At 51.1% G+C, this 22183-nt stretch overlaps 1 protein-coding gene across 1 annotated transcript; it reads right to left on the bottom strand.

Annotated features, from left to right (window-relative positions):
- Positions 1-15612: 15612 nt before the first annotated feature.
- PITX2 (paired like homeodomain 2) lies at positions 15613-20063 on the bottom strand. Its single transcript, XM_065665217.1, has 3 exons — positions 19663-20063; positions 18640-18845; positions 15613-16929 (listed from the first exon to the last, which is right to left on the bottom strand). Exons 1-3 carry the CDS (start codon positions 19895-19897, stop codon positions 16366-16368), a joined length of 1005 nt encoding a protein of 334 aa, XP_065521289.1. The 5' UTR covers positions 19898-20063; the 3' UTR covers positions 15613-16365.
- Positions 20064-22183: the final 2120 nt, after the last annotated feature.

Here is a 22183-nt window from a genome sequence, read left to right as displayed (position 1 = left end):
GGGAGAGGTGAGCAGGCAGGAGGCTGAGCTGCTTTCCACTGCATGCTCTTCACCATGCCAGTAATGAACTCTAGCCCCAGCCACTGTTGTAGCCTTCCTTATCCATGTCAATTGCCCCCTGACCATGTTTAGAAACTCCAGAGAGGATACAAGCCATTACAGTTCTTCCTAATGCCACAGCACCTTTGTCCGTGCTGTCTCTCATGGTCTCCAGCTAGTCATGCCCTTCTGTCTCACGTAATCTTTAGCTTTCCATCAGAGAAAGTGCTCATCCCTCCCTAAATTTCAGTCTGGTCTGGATGACTTAATTCTTTTGGCAAGTCTGCTTTGCAAAAAGTGGTGATTCCAGCCACCACTTGGCCACAAACTCTCCTTCGTATCTTTCAAGCTGGCCAAGGACAAGCCTGTTCAGCCTGGTGGAGCCTGGCTTGGAGACCTGGGCTTCAAAAAAGCAGCCTGTGGGTCTGTTTGACAGATGACTGGCTGGTTCTGGAAAGTGAAGCAAGCAGTAGCCCCCACCTCACATCATTGCAGGGAACCAGCTGGGAAGTGCTGCAGTGTTTGGCTTTGTAACACATTGATGCATGTTTCCTACAGCAGCCGTAGTCTGATGAGAGCTGGCAGAGGCTACAGCATGTGTAAGCTTCAGAGAATTTATCTGCACAACCCTAGCAAGTCTCTCCAGGGTATGTCCAAACTAGAATTTCACAAATTTGGATGATATTATTTAGCAAAGCAAAAGGCATGTTCCTGACATCAGAGTAACCCTGTCAACAAATTTGCATCCCTGTTCACAAGTGCATACAAGCCAGTGCTTTGCAGCGGGATGGAGGTGTTTTTTCCCTTTAGAAAATGAGTCAAATGAGAGATTAATTTCATTATGCCTAGAAATACTGGCTTACGCATTTGTGCTGAATATTTAACTAAAAAACAAACAAGTCATCAAACAAAGATACTTGTCCTTCATGGATGTTTTTAGTATGAAGGAAAGTATGAAAAAAAATTAAGTGCCTAAAATAGTCTTTTACAAAAGACAATTCTACATTTTTATGGATGAAATGTAGTGCCATGCTTCCTAATAGCAGCATTTACTATTATAGACATCTCTGCCACACCTTTTGCCAAAGTACTTCTTCAAGGATCAGGAAAAATATTTCACGAGTAGTGCTAAAAATAACCCCATTCTTCTTAACCCATTAGCTGTGAAATTAAATATGCTTCAGCATGGGGTCTTCCCCCAGCTGCTTAGGTCCTGTTATCCAAAGGACCTCCTATGTGCTGTCTTCCCCTCTCCTTCAGAGACAAATTAAGCTGTGCTTATCCCATTTCCATCTTCTCCTTCTCACAGTTGTGGCAAGGGAGTTTTACAGTCCAGATACAGAGCTGCAGGCAAAGTATCAGTTGCTCCTCTGCTTACTTGGACATGTCTAAGAGAATAAAGTGTGCTCTAGGGCTTCGTCATGGGACCACCATCATCCTCCCCCTCAAGGGCCTTCAAAGCAGCTGTGACCAACAGCATCCTAGGAATGTAGTTTCCATGCAATTTCTTTTTGACAGCAATGTCTAATCTGTTGAATAATATGATCACATGGAATTCACAGCTCATCGGGAATTACGTAAATTCATTGAGAAAAAAAAACTTCTCCCAAAATCTTCACAAGCACATCCCTGGGAGGGTCATGGGCCTGGGTCTACAGCAGGAGAGCATCTTTCTGCTTTTGCATATGGCTGCATTGAGGTGGGGACCTTAAGTGACATACCCAGGGTTACAAAGCAACCAAATGCTAGAGCAGAAAAAGAAATCTGGCATCCTGACTCCATATTTGTCTCTACTTTCTATTCTCTCATTCACTGATGCTTTCAAATCTGTGGTTAACGTTCTTATAATGCATTTAGAAATTAATACAAATAAATATTTTCTCTTATGGACAATAAAGATCGGTTGATTTTGCACGGCTGTAAAATTCTATTATGTATAAAGGATCCTCCATTTTATAATAGCTATTAGAATGTTTGTTTGTAGGATTTTCTTGGGCTGGAAACTTCAGAAGAGACATTACTTTGAGCTAATCATTTAGCAAAGGACAAAGATGCCTTAGATTGCTGACTTGTCCTAAAGTTAATGGTTCTCTCAGGCTTTTCTCTGTCAAATGTGGCAACTATGACATCAAATGTTATCTCTGTAAACACATGCCAACTCAAAATAGCACATGGGGGGAAGGACAAAGAGCTCCTTATCCTATATTTTAGCCAAGATTATGGTCACCAGCGTGTTCCTCTCACCACAGAAAAAAATAGACTTCAGTCTATGCTTTCCAAAAGTTAATTTTCAAAAACAAATGACCAATCCAACAAACTGTTTCACTTAGCGGATCATATTCTAAGTGCATAAAACACGCAATTCTTATTTCTGGGATGCCAGAGTTTGAGTTATGGTGTATTATTTGCTGAGGCTCACTATGGGCATGGGGAGAGCTACAACTCCTAGAGACATTTTCCCAAAGGTTTGTCAGGACAGTAGACTGGCAGTTCAGACAACCAGACAGTTTTGTTGATCTGCCACTGATCTGCCATGTGACCTTGAGCAAGTCTTTCACTTTTCTCTAGCTCTGTTTCTCCTCCTACAATTTGCCTTATCTATTTAAATGGCAGCCTTTCTGAGCAGGGAATTTCTCACCTTGTGCTAGCTAGCAGCACTGAGCTGAATGCTAACCCATCTTCCTTGGGATTATTGTATTGCGAAGCTAGCAAGTAACACTACCAATTAAAGGCATTGGTATAAAATACTAATAATCTATTTTTTTCAGGGGATCTTAGTGCAGCCAGAGGAGCAGTAATGCCCCCTTCTTCAGTACTTCACTTCTGCTCTTCCTACTTAAGAGCTGAAACTGTGACATAGCATCACCAACACTGCCACTTTACAGTCAAGTTTCTGGAGGCAAGCCTGAAAACCATGAAGATGTGGGGTGCAGCACTGTGAAGCAGAGCTGGCTGAGCTGTGGCTGCTGAGCCACACTTGGCTTAGGAGCAGGTCAAATCTGCTCCCATGCTGGGCTTTATCAAGGATAAGAGGTGCTCCTAATCCTGGCTGTGAGTGAAAGTGAGCCTGCGGAGCTGCCAAGGTTTTCCTCTGCCTGTGGTGCTGGACCTCAGCCATCCATACTCGCAGACCCAGGCTGGCAGTATGCGTTGTCCTAGGAGTTGGGTACTGGCTGCAGTGGCCAACTCCAAGGAGGGTCAGGCTCACAGGCAACACAGCCCTGCTGAGCCACAAAGAGCAAGGCTCTCTACCTGCTCACCCAGCTTCAAGTGGCAAAAGACAGGTAGCTCTGGTGGGGCGCAGCCCACCAAGACCTCTGTGTCTAAGAAAGTAGTTTAGATGCAGCTGAACAGCATGCCTGGTGTTCAGTTTTTCTGGTGGGGATAATTGTCAGTAGCCATGTCTCATAATGGAACACACCATGAATAAGAGCAGGCATAGTGTACAAAGAGTTGCCTTGCACCTTCAAAGTCCTGGATAACAGAGGACCTCTCCAGAATTTATATACAATAGTCTTGCATACCCTTCTAAGAAGGCATTTGCATGCGTGACATCTGTTCCTGAAGACTGGAAAAAGTATAAAATAAAACCACCCTAAGAGCAGGCTTTTCTTCCATCTTCATGGCACATTATCTGTCAGCATCTCTGAGCAAGTAACCTGTACAGCCTGTGGAGCCATATACTGCCAGACCCTTGATTAGAGGCTGTGACCTATGGACCAGTGATGCAAAGAAACTGCCTTCCCCAGAATAAACAGCATTAAACACAGGTTGGAGTGGGGAGGTTTTCTGTGGCTGAACCACGATTTTTGCATGGAAAGTATGTTTTGGTTGAGGACATAATATGTGGTGCAGCTTGTGTTGACTTTGGCTAAGTAGCTGATTATCCTAACTAGGAGATGTTTGTAAATATGCCCAGAAATGTCTAATACATTTTACAAGCCAGGTGCAAGCTGTCAGCCTGCAACGCATCCACAGCCGAGCCATTTCCTTAGCATTTTTTCTATAAAATAGACAAATGACCAGTGGTTCACTTCACAGAGCAGGATTTCTCAATGCAGGTCCCAGGAGAAATGCACCTACCTACCTCTTTGGCATGATTTTGGGAGCTGAGACTTTCTCCCAAAAGGGTTGTTCAGCTCACCATCTTCACAGCATCCTTTCCCCAGCCGAGCACACGCTTGTCCCCTGCATCTGCAAGCTGGTGAGAGTGAGCATAGGGGAGTGCAGGCTGCGCCTTTCTTTCTTGCACACATGGCAAATCCCAGAGCTTTCTGCCTGGGATCCCCCTGAGTCAGCAAACAGCTGGGATTCTATCCTAGTCGGGAGGCAGCTCTCGGAGGAACATCTGGCTCTGGTCTCTATCTTGTCTGTCGCTCCTTCACACGTCTACTTCCCTAGAAAGAGCTTACTGGAGGGGAACGGGAAGGGAACTGGCTCCATGTTCTTCTAGCTACTTAGAGAGGACCACCCTGTTGCACTGTCAAACAAAAGTTATATATTTCCTGCAAAAAATAAAACACTTAAATAAGGGAGACAATTAGATGTAGTTGCATTTGCCTATTGCAATGCAACTTCGACATCTTTGGGATGACTTGGAGGTTTACATGTGAGGATGCTGTGTACAGCTCTTCTCTTCAGTTTGGACTCCCAGGGTGTTAAAGAGGGGCATCTGCACAGAAAGGGCTGAGCAAAACATTTGGGACAATTACATTAAACATTAAGCAGGGATGTCAGTCCACCTAGCCTTCCAGATGAAATCTGCTCTGCAAATTGCCTCAAAAGAAGCCAGTGGCAATTTTTTAGAGGCTCATATTGCTCAGTGTGAATAACAGTGGGCGAGTGTCTTCTCCAACAATTTCCAAATAAGCCAAATGAGTGAGGAGGAGAAGAACAAAGGGCACTGCTGTGGGAAAACAGATTTGAGGGAAAAAATTGTGATTTTGTGGTCAGTCAAATGCGGAATGTGCTGATGGTTCCTCAAGATTTTCTAATGGAAAAATCATAAGCTGCAAATAGTTAAATCAGTCTCTATTTCTCAGCAAACATCTTAAATTACACATAAAAATCTCTTAAATGCTTCAGCTTAAGGGAGGCCCTGGCTAGCTCTAGATCCTTCACCCTTTGGGGATTTCACAGCAGACCACCCACTAGGGAAATGAAAGTTTGGCATCTCTGCCACTGTGGCACTTTTTCTGGAGACGAGTCCCTAAAACGCTTTCTGCTCTTTTGCCTGCGGAGATGAAATGAAAATGTCTAACATGGCCGAAGGTATTTGACAAAGTAGGGAGGTATAAATCACCCATGACATGACTTTTTCTAAACTATTAGGTATTCTATTTACATGTATTTGGACCAAATGTCCTGCTTCACCCCGCTACTTACATGTAATGTAATCAGCTCACACTTGTGCAAATAAGTCTACAATTTCACACAGAGACATGCTATGTGCTATAGATGTCTTGTCTCAGATAATGAGCAAGTTGTATTAATTGTTATAAATCTGTCCCAGCCTATTAAAGTCTTTCCTTAATGATGTAGCAGTGAGGTGGCTGCTTCATTCTGAGTCAGTTTCCCTTGTAGCTGCGCTTGCCTTAGATTGAAATCTTTCGTGGTGCTCAGTGGAGGTAAGCTATTTCCAGTTTATAGGCCAACAAGCCAGTTTGTTTCCAGAGAATTCTGTGAAGATTATTCTCCTTACAGAATAAAAGGCCTGGAGTTGGAACTGCTGATCTTATGTACGAAAATAAAATAATAATAACAAAAACAAACGTGTGCATTATGCCCAGTAAGTACCCATTGCTAGGTAGAAGTTAGGGATTTAGTCTGCTGTCCATATACTGAAATGATCTTCCTCATCATGTTAGCTGAGTGTTTCACAACCACCAACTCTTTTTTATCTTCACACCAAAGGGGAAAGTATTGTTGCTGTAGTTCAGGTAAGAGTAGCTGAAAGTGGTACCTGACAAAGTGCGTCTGAACTAAGCAAGCATGGAATATAAAATACACAGGGCTTTCCAGGTGCCTGTCTCCTCTGGCACACACCAAGGACCTGACAACACTTCTTACCTTGCTTGCATGCCTGGTTTCCTTAACTATTAACTGGTTAACTATTCAACATCTTTTTCACTGCTTAAAGCCTTACACCAAGCTAGACGGCCAGGATATGCACCTGGATCTGAGTGCCTGGAAACATCCCAGATCCATCAGTTTAAGCAGAGTCTTAGGGGCTTGACCTTGTCCATGTCCCTGAAACATGAACTGGCACTGGTGTCCTGCATTTCGCTGAGTTCAGCAGATGCATGGCCAATTTGACACCTTGTTAGCTAGGCTCAGCTTTGGGAGCTGCCATTTTGCAGAACGGGTTGGCAACACCACAGCCCAGGGCCGTGTGTGTAGAAAGGATGAGGAGACATGGTGTGTCTGTCTGACCCTCTGTGCTAAAGGCATGTTTGTTCTGCACTCACATGCATAGTGTCCAGCAACAGCCTCATCCTCTTGGTGCTGCGGGCCTAAACCCAACTTAGCCCCCGACTCCCTTGGGGTTTTATTGTTTGCTGGCAGCGGGAGCTGGGAGAGAAAAGTGAAGTCTCCAAAGAAAGAGAGATCCCACCCGTACACACTTCACAGGGCAAATGGGAGAGTGGGAGGCATCTGAAAGACTGGTTAGTACAGTATCTCCAGTCCACAGCAACTCTCACAGGAGTCTTTTGGCTATAGTCTAAAACATCAAGAGCCCCTCGGGGTACTGTAAGCATTTCCAGGACCAGTTACTAAGCTAGATTGCATAATAGCATTTTAATCACAGAGGCCACAGTGCCAGGATTACGTATATAATGTCATGCCCTTAAGAGTTAAGTAGTGTTGGGCTATAGCATTATGGATACACGAGTGTCAGATGCAGTCTTGGATTTCTTGCCAGGATATCAATAACTGCTTTTTGTGATTTTATACTTTTCACTCATTTGGCTGAAGTCCATGTTCACAGCCTCAAATCAGGCATCTCCTAATGACAGAGCAAGATTTTCTTTGCCCTGCTGAGGCATTTTACTGCACTCAAGCAGGTACCTTCTCAACAGGAAGCACCCCACAGTTCCTTCCAATAGAAATAGTGGCAGGACAGGACCTGTGGATTTCTACTTAAGGCTTACGCTAAGCTCTGCTATTCTCTTCGTTACAGCTTGGCATTCATAATCCTCTGGGATCATCAGGGTGGGCATTCTGCCCACAACTCTCCACGTGCTCTGCTTGCATGTATGTGTAAACTAAATTTTGCAATGAAATTAATCAGATGCCATGAAGAATAACAAAGAATAAATCATGAGAATCATCATTGCCTTTATAGAAACTGCATCAAGATTACTGACTTAGCTGTCCCATTTTCCCTCTGCAAGCTTATTTCAAATAGGTTTCTTTTAAGAAAGTGAAAGTGTGCCATTAAAGTAAACCAGTAAAACATAATTGCTTGGGAAGCATCACCAAAGAATGAGATTCAGAATTATCACTCCTATAACATACCACCCCTGAGCTGATCTAAAAAGCACACAGACATCTCTTAATATGACTGCACATTGGCTTTAGTGGCATTATATCTGAGTAAGGTTTATTCTTCTGACAGTTTCTGCACAAGGCATCTCACAGGAACCAGAAATAAGATCTCTTTTCTTCTCAACCTGCTCCATCTTCTCTTCTTTCTTCTCCTTTGGTTTCATGTCTCCAGCCAGAAGAGAAAAGTGAAAGAATTGCCCTAATGATGTGATTTCTAATATAATGTGTTTCTAACAAGAGACTTCATCGGTGCCTTCTTATGCCCACTGTCCTGGCGAGGCCAGCATGGTCTTTGTATGCTGGGCTGTAGGTTCTCTTCCTCACTCCATGAAGAGCCTTCAAAGAGCTCCTTCAGAAGAGTTCCTCCAATTTTAATTCATCCATTTCCCTAAACATCAGACGTACCCTGGTCTCAAACAGCTGACTGATTTCTGTGGCAGGAGATTAAGTATTTTCTGGTCATGAAGTCTTTTTTTGCCTAGCCATGCAAGATGAAATGAGCCTGTCTAAGGCCATAAGAAGGGAAGTCCTTTCTCTCCAAGCCACGGAGCCTGGTCCTGACTCAGCATGGCCTGCGGGCACACGCTCCATCCCTGCTGTCTTCTAGTACAAGATGAGTATGTGCTAATTTTTCCTTGGAAGCTGATGGGATCAATGAGCACGTCATGGCTTCTTCCAGCAAAAGGAGGAAAACACTATGCTGACCAGTGTAGGTCCTTAATATTTCCACTTAAACAATGCTCGCTAAGGTTCCCAAGCTGTATTATTTATGTCCCCAGAATTGCCAGCTTCACCAGAGGGGATTTAAGTGGCCTCTAATGGCAATGCCTGGTTATCTCCATTGTCATGGAAAGAATTGTTAGATCTGTACTCCAGTTTCAGAAGCCTTTTTGTTAAGAAGACAGAAAAATGCAACATTCCCTGTGCCCTAGACAATTAAAAGGAAACACCCTGGAAGATGCTGAAAGCCTACAACTGTCACTAAGTCAGTGATGAGACTGCTTCTCAGGGTAATTAATATCCCCTTTTGTGTGGGGGGGGAAACAGAACCAAACCCAAATAGCCTTTTTGCCTGCTCTGTATCGGAGCTAAAGTTTTAAGCAGCATTCCAGGTGCATGGACCAGGTCTTAGTAAAATGGCCTGTGCTATGAAATGTTCCTCCCCACATCCTTTGCTCAGACTCTCTGAGCCACAGCTGTTGACATGTGAGAATGGCTGTCGCCCTGATCGTGTCACACTGACATTATTTGCCAGGGATGTTGCCGGTCACCCACCGATTACAAGCTAAAGTCTCTGACCTCCTGGCTCAGCCAGCAGTTATAAGTACATCAAGTAGGACAAAGGTGTCCCTTAACATCCAAATACACCATGAGAATAAAGCCTGACTGCATGCTGGTGTTAACAAAACACATGGAGTATTTTTATCTCTGGAAAGCTATTTCCTATTTGTAATACTACTTGAAACCCCTTCCAAGTCTTCATTTGATGTTACTCGCATTCATATATTTTTCGTGTCTTGTTTTCATTTTCCAAACATGTTTATTAAAAAATGTTCTCAGGGTAATGGCCCTTGTGGTAGGAATTTCTGTTTTGGGGGAAGAATACCAGAGTTGGAGGTTTTTGCCAGCAGGATGTGAAAGCTGAAGGAAATAACAATGACTGGGGCTAGAGATTTGTCACAGGGAATTAGAACACGAAAATTTACAGTCTGGCCATGAGACAGTCCAGGATAAAGCTATGAAGTTATAGGAAGCATTGCCAAAAGCTGGATATTATTATTTTAATCAAACTCTGTTTTACTTTGCACACACAAACCCTCCCCCCACCCCCCAAAAAAATAAAAATAAAAAAAAAATAGAGTATTGTCAGAGCCTGTGGCTATGCAGATTGAAGAGAAAGGGCAGAAGAGCCACCTCCATCCCCACTGCTCTTCCCATCCTGGTTTAGGAGTGGGAAGTACGCATGACCTTGCCTGAAGAAATCATGGGAATTCAACCGCCCCGAACCTCATAGAGAGTTTCTGCTTGCTTGGGAGATCCCCTCATACTCAGTGCTGCCAGCTCAGGCTCTGCTGACTTCAAAGGAGCACCAAAAGGGCTGGGACCCACTCTGACACTGACAGGCTGTCCTCCAGCCTGGCCAGAAGTTGCTTCATACCTTAGCTCTGCATCCATCAAAGTAGGTGCAAGAATTTGCAGCTCAGAAGGTTGAAAACAACTTCATCAGTACAGGGCTTGTAGATTCCTGCTCCTCTCCAGATAATGCAGCCTTGAAAGTGCCTGGTGAGGATTTTCATAAAGGAAAGGCTTTATGCTCCTTTATGCTTGTATTGTCCCGGTGACCTTAATTGTTGGTGAGGGTTTTCTTAATTGAATGAGAGAAAAGAGTTCTCTTCACTTTTATCTTGAAAGTACAAGGTCTGGATCTGCTGAAAAATTAGTTGTGAGACCTCTGTACCTCTTATTTGTGCAGAAGTAGCCACTTATATTTATTGCTTTACATATGGCCACAATCCAGCAAATCACTCAAGCATGTGAATAACTTTAAGCATGGAAGTAGTCCCCTGTGAGCCAGTAGAACCACCACCACACTAAATATACACATCAAGCGATGAGCCCTGCTCCACCCTCGTGTTTTCCCCAGTGCTGCCATTTCTACACACACACACACAGAGCAGGCTAGGGGCTGGTTTCTCGGGTTCCGTTCCAATTGCATAAACCTCGGTCGTGCATTTAAACTGTGGGCTGCATTGATTGCTGCACGCTTATCGATCCTAACCCGCTGCCAAGGCTGCGCAGCACTGCGTTCCCTTCAGACCAAATATTCTTTCTTTTTTTCCCTTTAATCAGGAGAAAAATACCTAACGAGTTTGCAGGGGAGAGCCTTGCTGAGTTTTATAGGACCTTGCTGCCATATATGACTATCCCTTCTTATCGCACACGTAGAGGCTCAGTCCCCCTGGATGGGCGGGAGCAGCAGGGACATCTGCGAGCCGCCCCCCTCAGCTGGCTGGAGGAGGGGGCGCCTGCCGCCCCCGAGGGCTCAGGGCAGTGTCTGTCCCGCTTGCAGTTCTCCCCCAGCACGGTTCCGAGGGAGAAGGGCGGCCCCCGCGCCCCGACGGCTGCGGCCGCCGGCACCTCGGGGGTCTCCCTGCGGGGGCCCGCTCTCCTCCTGGGGTAGCGAAGGGGTGCATCAGGTCCGCACCCACCGAGAGCATGCGGGACCGGAGTTAGGGCTGCAGGCGGGATTTCGGGGCAGAAAAAAAGTGGGGAGAAGAGGGGACGGCAAATACCCCTTTGCAACGGAGAGATGTGAAGCCGGAGCACTAAGTGCATGCCAGGCTTTATAGATGGACTTTACGGGACGTTTTACTACAGCCTTAGAAATGATGCTTCTTGGACGTAGCATTTTACACCGAGAGGCCGCTCCGGCCGGTTAACGTTGAACACAGGCCGGGCGGTTAGGGAAGGGATTGCGGCCGCAGTCCCTGCTCTGCTCCAGACCCCGCAGCGGAAGAGCTGGGGGAAAACCTTAAAACAAGGTCAAAGGAAGAGGGGTGTAGCAGGCGATCACGGCAGCCCTTCTCCTCCATCAGAGCCCAGGTTTCACCCATGAGGGCTATGCGGGGCCAGCTGCTGCGTGGCCTTGGCGGGGCTACGGCAGCAGGACCATCCCGCTCGTCTGCGCGCAGAGGCGATAGGGCACATCCCGCACAGCACTCCGGGGTGCGCTTATGCGTGCGTGGAATACACATGTACGTGTACAGATGTATTTAGGTGTGCACATGTATGCGTGCGTGAATCCGAGACGGTTCCCCGCTGGACCCCCGCTCGGTGGGGAGCCCCGCTGGGCCGGAAAGGAGTCTCTTCTATATTCACACTCGTACACAGACACGCACACCCTGGGCTCACTCGGCTCTTTTCCCAGAGGATCCCCGCCGAGGCGGAAAGGCTCCCGTCTCTTCCTCACTGCCGGAGCGAGGCACGCGCGGGCTCCTGCTCCCGGGTGGGCTGCAGGGGGCTTTGTGGTTTTATTTATTTTCTTTCTTTCATTGCTTTTCCTTTCTCCCGGTCGCGTCCCTCCTCCGCTCCCTCCGGCGGGGCTGGGGACAGCTCTCCCCAAGGGTTTTACCTGCCGGGCGGCCAGGACGCCCTCTCCCCGCTTAGATCCGGCCCGGGCTCTTCCCGAGGCGGTGCCGGGAGGTGACCTGCCCCTCCTCAGCTACTCTGCCGTCCCACCGCGGGCCGGAGCCCGGGAGGCCCCGCTCGCACCGCCGCCGCCATCGCCGTGCTGGGTCTCGGGGGTAGGGCCGGGCCGGTGCCCCCCCAGGAGGGGCCAAGCCCGCCCTCCGAGCAGGCAGGGCCGGCGCTGCCCCCTCTTTGGCCGCGACGGCGCTCTCTGTCCCGGCTCAGCGTGCGAGGGAGCGACACCGCGGCCCCGTCGCATCCCTCTGCCTCCGGGGAGGCGCGGGGTGGTCGCAGCCGCGGGGGACCAGGCAAGAAAATGAATCCCCCGCGTCCCCGGAACCGCGGATCGACCGGGGGTGAGGAATTCATCCAGCACCGGTGGACGGGCAGCGCAGAGCTCCCTGCGCCCCTGCGCAGCGGCGCGGAGCAGCGGCCTGGCTCTGCCCGCTCCAGTACCGCGGCTATGCCGGCACAAGGGAGGTCCGAGCTCTCGAAAAGCGGCTTGAACCGCGGTTTTATTTTTAATTAAAAATTAAAAAATACCTTGCAGCTAAAAGTTCTCAAGGGAGCGTTTCTGTTATTTCCCCTCTTTTCTTCCCCTTGAAGAAGGAGCAGGAAACTGGAGGAATTACTTCCAAAAAAAGGTTCGCCTTTGGAAAACTCCAGGTTTAGTAATCGATTAGTCCGGCACTGTATGGCGCTCCGAGGGTGTAAATTCTCCCAGGATCCTGCATTCTTGACTGCTACAGTCTATCTGCCCAGTATTCAGCCTGCCCATGTATAACACGGTACCAAAGCGGGCATTTAGCAAGATGATTCATATGCCCAGAAAACGCGTAGGTTTGAGGGCCGGCGAGCCATGAGCCGGTCCCCGTCTTGAACCCCACTCATGTGTCGTGTACCCGCTTCCGTGCAGCCCGGCGGGGCATGGGGGGTGGCAGACATTCTCCTCAGCTCGTAGAAACGGGCGGGTTCAGACGTTAACTATTTCCCCAAGGAAGTTTCTTCCCTCCAAAAACGCTAATGAATGGCGTAAGGAAAAAAAAAAAAAAAAGGAAAAACCCAACCAAAACAAACCCAGGAAAGTTTCTTTTATTTCCTGGTACAGGTATGCGGAGCCCGGTGTGCCTGCACACGCGGGCGGGCGCGCAGGAGCACAAAGCCGCGCAAGGAGAGGCCCGCGGGAGAGCCGCCCGGGACACACCGACACCGCGCTTAGCCCTGCCCTGGGTGCGCCGCCGCCGTCCAAAGTGCGGAGGCCCCGTCCGAAAACAAAAGAGCAGAGCCGAGGCGGGGGGCGGCGGGGCCAGGGCCGCGGGGATGCGCGGGCCGGCGGGGCTGCGGGTTAGGATGTGGATTGGGATGTGGATTGGGATGTGGATTGGGAAGCAGACGGCGCTGCCCGCTCGCACGCCCGGCGCGGGGGGACGAGCAGCAGGCCCCTTGCCGAGGGCTCCGGGGGGGGGGGGGGTTGAGGGGTGCGAGGCCGGCATTTCACCCCTCTCCCCCGCCGCTTCTGCAAATAGGCATTTTGCAAATCCCTCATTTCGTTGTGGCTTTTCCAAGCCCTCTCTACGGCCTCCATTGTTCCAGGTTCGCGTTGCCACCGCCGATAAGGGGAAGGGAAGACCCCGGAAAAAAAAAAAAAAAAAAAAAAATCCAAAGAAAATCAAAAAAAGAAAAACCACGAGCCAAGATTTTGATTTACGACCTAATCAAAACATTATATCTTTGGTCAAGTGGCGCAGAAAAATGATGACCCTCAAGGCTTCAGCTAGGGGGAGAAAGAGAAATTCAGATTACACTCGGAGTGATTTATGTCCTCTCTGAGCGGTCACGTTGATTTTTCATCATTTGAGCCATTACACAGTAGAGTGGAAAACTCTGATCTAATTTTTTATTATATTTGTGTGTGTGTGTCTGGAAACGGTGTATATTATTCTTCTAAACGTGTACGCGTATACTATATATTACATACATATTCCTTCTCCACGCACACACATATTCTAAATAAGTACATGGATATTTTATAGATATATATAAGAGGAATATAAATAACCAACGCCGCCGAGAAGAAACGAGAGCCGAGAAGAGCATGTAAAATACCGTGCCGATACCCGCAGCGAGCCGCTTGCTGGTTTCCGAGCCTGTCCCGCCGGGACGGTTGGGGCAGAAAAGCACTCGCGTTTCTCCACTTCCCCCCACAGCGGGGGGGGGGTCCCAGCTGCCCGCCCCCCGCCGCCGTCCCCCCCCAGACCTCCCGCCCGCGGCCCAGCGAGGAGGGAGAGGACAAGAAGGAGGAAGGGGACATTTTTGGAAGCCCCTGTGACACTCACCCGTATTAGGTGTTGACACGGTGCGGAAAAAAACGACGGGAACGGCGTTTGTTCGGAGCGGTGGGAAGGCCGGGCATTGAGGAGGGGGCACCGCCTCCCCCCGCGCCATGCACAGAGGCTTTGACTGACCCCCTGGCAACAACACAGAGAGGAGAGCAAACAGAAAACGGGTTTAGAAAAATAACACACATACACACACACACACGCAAAAGATAAAATTAAAAAAAAATATCAAAAGCAACACCCCCCCTCCCCTCGGGGAAAAAACAAACAGAAAAACAAAATATTTTGGGGGGAAAAAATAAAAATTGAGGAAAACATATGAAAGAAAAAAAGTGGGGATGGGGTCTGCGCACGCTGCAAATGGGAACACGAAAGGGGACAACCCCGTTTTCGCATGGGGGAAGCATTTTCCCCACGGGAAAGAGCAGCGCGCTGACCTCTCCCCCTCTTTTCTGCTCCTCTCCCCGGCTAACCTCGGTGTCTCCCCGGCAGCGCAAGAGCGCGCAAGGAGAGCGCAAAGGCCGCGCACGGTGCAAGCTCCCCCCCCACCGCGGTGAACTGCCTCCCTGCCGTCCCCTCCGCTGCTCGCCAGCTTACGCGCCTGCGGAATTTCTTCGCCGGGTGCCAAAGGAGCAGCCCCGCACCCCCCTGCAGCCCCTCCTTGCCCGCCCAGGGATTGAGGGCCGCCGGGAGGGAGGGAGGGCCGAGCGGCAATTCATCTTGATTTGTTTCAATCGTCCGGGGCGATGGCAAAGTTATAATCCTGTATAATTTCAGGAACAAGCAGGTTGAGAATGAATGGGTCGATATTATTTAAAACAAAACACAGGAGAGCACGACCTTTCCCTTCAACGACGTGTTGCAGCACGAAGTCGCAGGAAACGCGGGGCTAACCTCTCACCCCCGCGCTCCTCGGGGCCGCCGTGATTTGGGCTGCTCTTTGTTTCTCTTCACGTCTGAAAGGGGGATTTGGAATAGAAATGCAATAGTACATGAAGGATCTCCCCGCTGAAGGGAGAGAAGGTGAGCGCTGGGGGCGGCAGAGGGGGCAGATTATTCTGAACAGGAGCAGTTTGTTTGCAAACTGGCTTTTCTTTGCCTTTTTTTCTGTTCTCTTCCCCACCCCCTCTTCTTTAATGTAATAAAAGCTTCCTTCACAGCGGGAGAAATTTATGCTCGAGATACAGCAACTTTGTGGCTGATAATTCCCGAGGCCAACGATGTCAAATAATCCATTTTCTCGGGGCTGCGTGGGGGAATAGAGGGATTCCGCGGGTCCAAGCCTCGCGTTTCTCTATCATGCAGCGTTAGCGCCTGGGATCTATTTTTTACGTGGAAACAAAAAATGCCGGCACTTATTTGTATTGCAATAAAAAGAACTGCCCTGTGTTTCTAGAGAGCGAGATCCAGTGTCAGCGACCAGTCAATCACTGCGGAGCAGTTACCGCTGCGCAGCTTGTCTCGGTAAATAAAAATGCAGACAGAACTGTATGCCGTATATTTTACTCCCATGAAATAAAACACATTTCATTTCATATTTTTTTTTTCATGTTTGCTGAAAAGTAAAACAATAATAATTGTACGAAATGTTATACACAGGGCATGTTTTACATTGCAATATCAGAAACATCATTGCATCCACCAGAGGTACTATTCTAAAACTGATATTCACACAATTTTTTTGTTTTTAATAATTATATGTTAGAAACATACAGTGTCGCATTTAGTATATACATTCCCTTGCTCGCAAGCGAAAAAATTCTAATCGCTTCTGTGTAACATGCTTTATTTTAAAGCCTAACCTTTTAAAAACACTGTTGTGATATTACTAACAACTGCTTTTATAAAATTAATTTGACATTTCGATATATATACATCCTTTCAGTCATTTTTATGTTAACAATGCTAAACTTAAAAAATAACAAGCTTATAGTAACATTAAAATGTCATATCATATCCAGTCAAACATTTGTCCATATATATATATATATATATGTCCTTGTAACTGTTGAAATACTCTTAGTGAAAGAAAGATCTCAGAATCTGTAGAAGGTCCTTTGAAAACAAAGGAACTATCTTATTTCAGTGGTTTCCTCTTTTTCCCCCCTTCTCTTTTTCTCTTTCCCTCTCTCTCTCTGTTTGATTTTTCCTCCTGTCTCTTTCTCTCTAGTGCCCATTACTTTCTAGCGTGATTCTCAGTCTCTGCAGGAAGCGGGAGGGATTCCCAGGCAGTGTTTCCTACTTGGGTGCCTCACACGGGTCTGTCCACCGCGTACTGGCAAGCGCTCAGGTTGGAAGCAGGGTTCTGCACGCTGGCGTAGCCAAAACTGGAGTGCTGCTTGGCTTTAAGTCTCAGACTCGCCAAGCTCGAGTTGCATGTGTCCCTATAAACATACGGAGGTGTTGGAGGAGCATAAGGACAGGCTGGCGTCGGCACCGCAGAATTCAGGGAGGGATTGCTCAAGTTGTTCAAGTTATTCAGGCTGTTGAGGCTGGAGCCTGGGACCCCGGTGACTGCAGAGGGTACCATGCTTGAAGACATACTCATGGAAGAAATGGAGTTTGGAGGGGAGAACATGCTCTGAGAAGACAGAGGGTTGACATTCATGGAGTTGAAGAAAGGAAAGCTTTTGGTGGAGAGGGAAGCGGAGGTCAGGCCCTTGGCTGCCCAGTTGTTGTACGAGTAGCCGGGGTACATGTCATCGTAGGGCTGCATCAGGCCGTTAAACTGTGGACCGAAGCCATTTTTGCAAAGCTCGGCTTGCTGGTTCCTTTCTCTCTTTCTCCATTTGGCTCTGCGGTTCTTGAACCAAACCTTTGGGACGGGGAGGGAGAGGGAAGGAGGGAGGGAGATGTGAGACGCGAATTAGTCAGAAACCACTGCTGCAGCCTTTCACAAGCTCTCGGCAACAGCCGAGCTTGTCCCTATGTACGTGTATGCATATATGCATGCGGACATACATGAAGATGTGTCCGTACACACATACACAGAGGCTCGCCACCTCCTCTGCGGAGCCCCTCGCTGGACCGGGGCAGCAATGTGCTGCCGGGCCCGCCGAGCACCCCCCGGGCCCGGTGCTGCCGGGTCTCAGCAGGGTAAATTCGTGCCCCTTCCCCGAACCCCCCGGCACAATATGCGATGTTCTCATTCGAGCCACAGCGGCAGACGCTTCCCTCTTCTATGTTTCTACCGTTACTGTCATGTTCCTCGTTTCTCTCTCTTTTTTGCTCCCCTCCTTCCTTGGCTTATTCTGCTCCGGAGCCATCCAGGGGAAATACAAAAGTGCAAAAATAAGGGCAAAATGCCCAGAACCCCGTGGAATTTTAAGGCGATGTTTCCTATTACGGGGAAGGAGGGGGAAGCCAGCAACTAATAAATCCTTGCTTCAGTTTGTTAAAGCTACAAAGCTTCCAGAGCCGAAACCCACTTTCTAAACAAACTCGTCCAACTGCTCTTTGGCAAAAAGAAAAGGAAAACCCAAAGAGACCGAAATAAAACCCCAACCCCAAAAAATCGCCATTTAACAACGTGCTAAATGAGACCCTCCTCAGACAATGAGGACAACGTGTCCTTCCTAATCCACATCTGGGTGCCTGACCCGTCGGGCAGCCCCCAGCAGCAGCCTCACCCGTGTGTATTGAAGCCACCCCTGGGTGTTTGCAGGACCCCCCGCACTGGGCCGGGCAGGGGCCGCCCGTGCAACCACGGGGACGAGCCCCATCTGGCCTCTCTGTACCTCCCGAAACCAAAACCTCCTGCAAAAGCCGTACCGTGTCCGACACCGCTCCGTACCCCGGCGCGGCCCCAGCCGGGCCCCGCTCCCGCTGCGGAGCTGCCTCAGCCCTGCACACCGTGGGCCCCACTCACTCCGGCCCCGACTCGCATTGCATCGCTTTCCCTAAACTATCGCGGGGAAAGGATTTACGTGGGATTTCAAAAAAATGGGGGTTCGGCCCGACTGGGGCTCTTTTTCTGGACGTCTTCCCCCTCCCCTAGCGCGGCGTTTGCAAGCCAGCAGGATCCGGCCTCGGCAACTCTGCAGCGCCGTGATGGTCCCATAAATCTCAGAGGGGGTAAGGGAGGAGAGAGGCGCCCGTCGAATTGTGAAACCAAAAGAAAGAGAAAATGCAAGGAAGGGCACGTCGGGAGTGCCTCGGAGAGAAGTAAAAGCCCTTGTGTATTTTACATCTTTTTCTCATTAGAGGCAGCGCAGGTTGCAGCCTGTTCCGAGTTGCTTTCTTGGCTAATGTTTTCATTAGCGTTTCTATCAAAAGGAGCAGGGCGCATTGCGCGGCGAGGGCTAAACGTGCAGCAAACCGTATTCCGGGGGTAGAGAGGGAGAGAGCGATCCCAATCTATCTCGCTTTGACAGAACTGTCCTGCTCTGCCCTGCTTTTGCGCAAAGCCTCCGGAGTTTGCATACAAACCGAAATCGAAAGCAGCTGCAGACACCGCAGCCCTCCTCCCCTTCCTCCCCGCCCCGACCCCCTCTGCTAGGAGCCGGCGTGTCGTGTCGTGACTTACCCTAACCCTCGCCTCGGTGAGGTTGGTCCAGACGGCGATCTCCTCCCGGGTGGACATGTCCGGGTAGCGATTCCGCTGGAAGGTGGCCTCCAGCTCCTGCAGCTGCTGGCTGGTGAAGTGGGTCCGCTGCCGCCGCTGCCTCTTCTTCTTGGAGGGATCCTCGGGCCCCGCATCCTCACTCTTGCTCTGCTGGCTCTTATCTTTCTCTGTAAGGGGGGAAACAAAAAAACAACAAGGCGGAAAACGGGGGCGCCTCAGCCTTCGAAGCCTGCTCTTTCTCTCTCCTCTCCCGCAGCCGGGAAAGGGCTCGTCCCCGGCTCGCCGGGCCCCGCCGCCTGCCCCCAGCGCGGCTTGCCGGTGTAATGATTAACCGCGCCGGCCGCCCGCACCAGCCCTCCGAACCCGCGGGCGGCTCCTCCCTGGAAGCAGCCACCTCCGGGGAGCGGACGGAGCCGCCCCTCCGCCGGTGTACGCAGGTTTCTCACCTATTGATACACGCGAATTTTTCACCGGTCTGTATCTCCCATCTGCATACACGTAATCCGTATTATTTGCCTATCTATAACCATATTACTCTCCTGTCTGTACCGCGCTATTCTTCTGCTTGCATCCTTTACTATTCGCGCATTCTATCCACATCATTCCCCTACCTATATCCATATGATTTGTCCGACTATACCCGTAGTAGTTCTCCGTCTGTACCCATATGACTTGTCTGTCTATATCCATAGTATATCTCCGTCTATGCCCATATTACTCGCCCATCGGTATCCACATCACTCGCCCGCCGCTATACACGCTATTCGCCCGTCTTTACACATGTCGTTATCTTCCCACACGCCAGCACACAGACACCGCACGCGAAAAGAAACCCCACGAAGCGCATCTCTCTAGAGTGCGAGGCGCTCCCGATCAGAGGGGCTACGGCTGCGCATCAAGGGCCGCGGGGCTACCGGCGGGGCGGGCCGAGCCGGGGCAGGGCAGCGGGTCGCCCGCCAGTCCCAGCCGCTCGCCCCCTCTTACCTGCGGCCTCAGGGCTGGAGGTGTCGGAGATGGTGTGCACCTCCAGACGGTGCTTGGCGGACTCCAAGGAGGAGCGCGCCTGCCCCGGCGCCAGCGCCGTCGCCATGGCCAGCGCGGGCTGGTGGTGGTGGCAAGATGATGAAGAGGAGGAGGAAGAGGAGGAAGGCGAGGAGGAGCACAGCTTAGTCCCTGCTCCCAGGCGCTCCAGGTTTAACGTGTCCTTCATGCAGTTCATCGGCAAAAAGATGCCAAGCTCTACGTGCGCGCCTGGGGGGTCGGTAGGAGAAGGTGTGCGTGTGTCTGTAGGTGTCGGTGCGTGTACGACGGCCGGAGTTGCGCCCCCCTCCGTGGGCGCGGAACTGCCCAGCGGTTCCGGGGTGTCAGGGCTGCCGGGCGGGATGAGCCGCGGCGGGGCGGGCGGCGCTCGGATAGCGCCCGGGCGGCACGGCGAGCCCAGGAGCCCCCCGCCGCCCAGGGGGGCTCGACGGCGGCGACAGGCGAGCGGGCGAGTCCGGTCCTGCACGAGCCGTCACGGCGACACGGCTGCTCCCCGGCCTACCGGCGGCCCCCGGCCCGCCGCGGGGCTCGGCGGGGCTCGGCGCGGCGCTGCGCTGCGCTGCCCGCGCATGGATACGCGCCGCGCGCGGCCGGCCCCGCACCGCACCAGCTCAGTCGCTTCCCTCTTGGCCTGACATCTTAAACCGGCGGCGGCCTTCCCCGCGCCGCACGTCACCCGCCACGCCCCGCCCCGCCTTCGGCCCGCCCCGCCGCGCCCCGCCCCTGCCCGCGCCCCGCCTCCCGCGCCCCGCTTCAGCCCCGCGTTATCCGCCCAGTTTGTGCCGGGGGTCGTGCCCGTGTCCGCAGGGCCCGGCCCACGGGGCGACCCGTCGGGGCGGCTCCGGGCACGCCCGCTCCCTCCGCGCCCCGCCGCGCCGCCTTCCGCACCGGCGGAGCGCTCGGCACGGGCAGAGGCGCTGCAACGGGGAGGATGGAAGTGGAGAACCCCGGGCCCGTCTCCCTCGGTCCGAGAGGGTGGGAAACAAGCGGGCGGGGTCACAGCCGGAGGGACGACGGGTCCGCCGCGACAGGAGAGGGATGGCCACGGCGGGGCACGGGCGGCGGCAGAAAGAGCAGCAGCCCCTCCGCGGGGAGCTGCACACAGAGCAAGAGGCTGCACGCCCGGCCTCCTTCTGCCCGCACCGGAGGCGGAGAGAGAACACGGGGCGAATCCTCTCTATGCCACTGCCATTGCCCCCCCTCTCTGCGGTCGGATTCCCCACAGCGACCGTCCGCGAGGGGTCTTTTCCTCCCCGGTTTTACACGTTATCGACAGGGATCGCTCCCCCCGCGCGGCGGGGACCCGCTGGGACCGTCCCGGCGCTCAGAGCAGCCCCCGACCCCAAACCCGCGCCCGAGAACGTCGGTCACAGTTTGGCCAAGCCCTGCACCGGGCCGGGCTCCGGCACTCCAATCTCACCCATACGACCTCCTTGAACGACCGCCTCCCGAGGCTTGGAGGGGCAAGATGTGACCCCTCGCCCCCAGGCAGCGACCCCCGGACAGAAACTGCAGAGGGACGAGCTGTGGGGTCCCGCTGGCTCTGCTTTTGGCTCGGGGCGAGGCTGCTGCGCACCGGGGTCCGGCAGGAGGAGGGGGAAGCGGGTGTGGGGCGGAGACAGGTTGTCCTTCGGTGCCGGTCAGGACGTCCCAGGGCAGAGCAGCCTGTCCCCGAGCCATGCCCCGGGGGGCCCGCTGCCCTGCTCGGGGCGGGGAGCCCACGGGAGCCCGGTGGAAAATGCAGTTTGTGTCTGTGTCTTCAGTCCCTCTACATCGAAAAGTTACTGAAAGGTTCCCCTTGCAGTGGCCCTCCGTAGCCATAACCCAGCCCCCAAACTTTACTGCATCCCATTGCTCTCCTGCCCACCCCCGCAAGGGTTCTTCTTGGTCTCTGATGCTCGTCCGAGGAACATATCACCCCCCGCAATCTCACTTATCACTAAATTATACATACTACTTTCGCAGCCTGTTAGTAAAGAAGGTTAAATTAATTTACATTCTGCTCATTATCTGCTGTTTAAATGACGTGGGTTTATCCCTGAGATTTGGCAAAGAATCTCTTTCCTCAGACCCCACAGCGTTTCGACGGAGACAATGCTCTTACATTTGTAGTGGATTTTAATCTGATAAGACTCTAATTTGCTTAAGTCTTTTAAATAGGGGGTTTAAAATGATTCTAGCCGTTTTCTTATTGAATTTCCTCTAATTCCCCCAAGATCATAAAGTATATGTGTAAAGTAAATATTTCCTCCCTTTGCACCGGCAGCAGATGACCTATAACTAAGTCAATATGAATCCAGCTCCATTCTGCACAATTTGTTTACCAATCATGTCCCCGTTTCTTCTTTAACTTCCCGCTACATCCACGGTCCTGCACCCAGAAACCTGCCCTCGGATCTCGGCTCTCCCCTCACCACCCCCCACCCCGCCCCCGTCAGCCTCTTTTCCCCTTGAGGGGTCGGGA

This window comes from Lathamus discolor, chromosome 1 (genome assembly GCF_037157495.1).
Source record: "Lathamus discolor isolate bLatDis1 chromosome 1, bLatDis1.hap1, whole genome shotgun sequence".
NCBI classification, from domain to species: Eukaryota; Metazoa; Chordata; class Aves; order Psittaciformes; family Psittacidae; genus Lathamus; species Lathamus discolor.
Note: the sequence above shows the minus strand (reverse complement) of the source record. Positions and strands in the feature narration are given on the sequence as shown.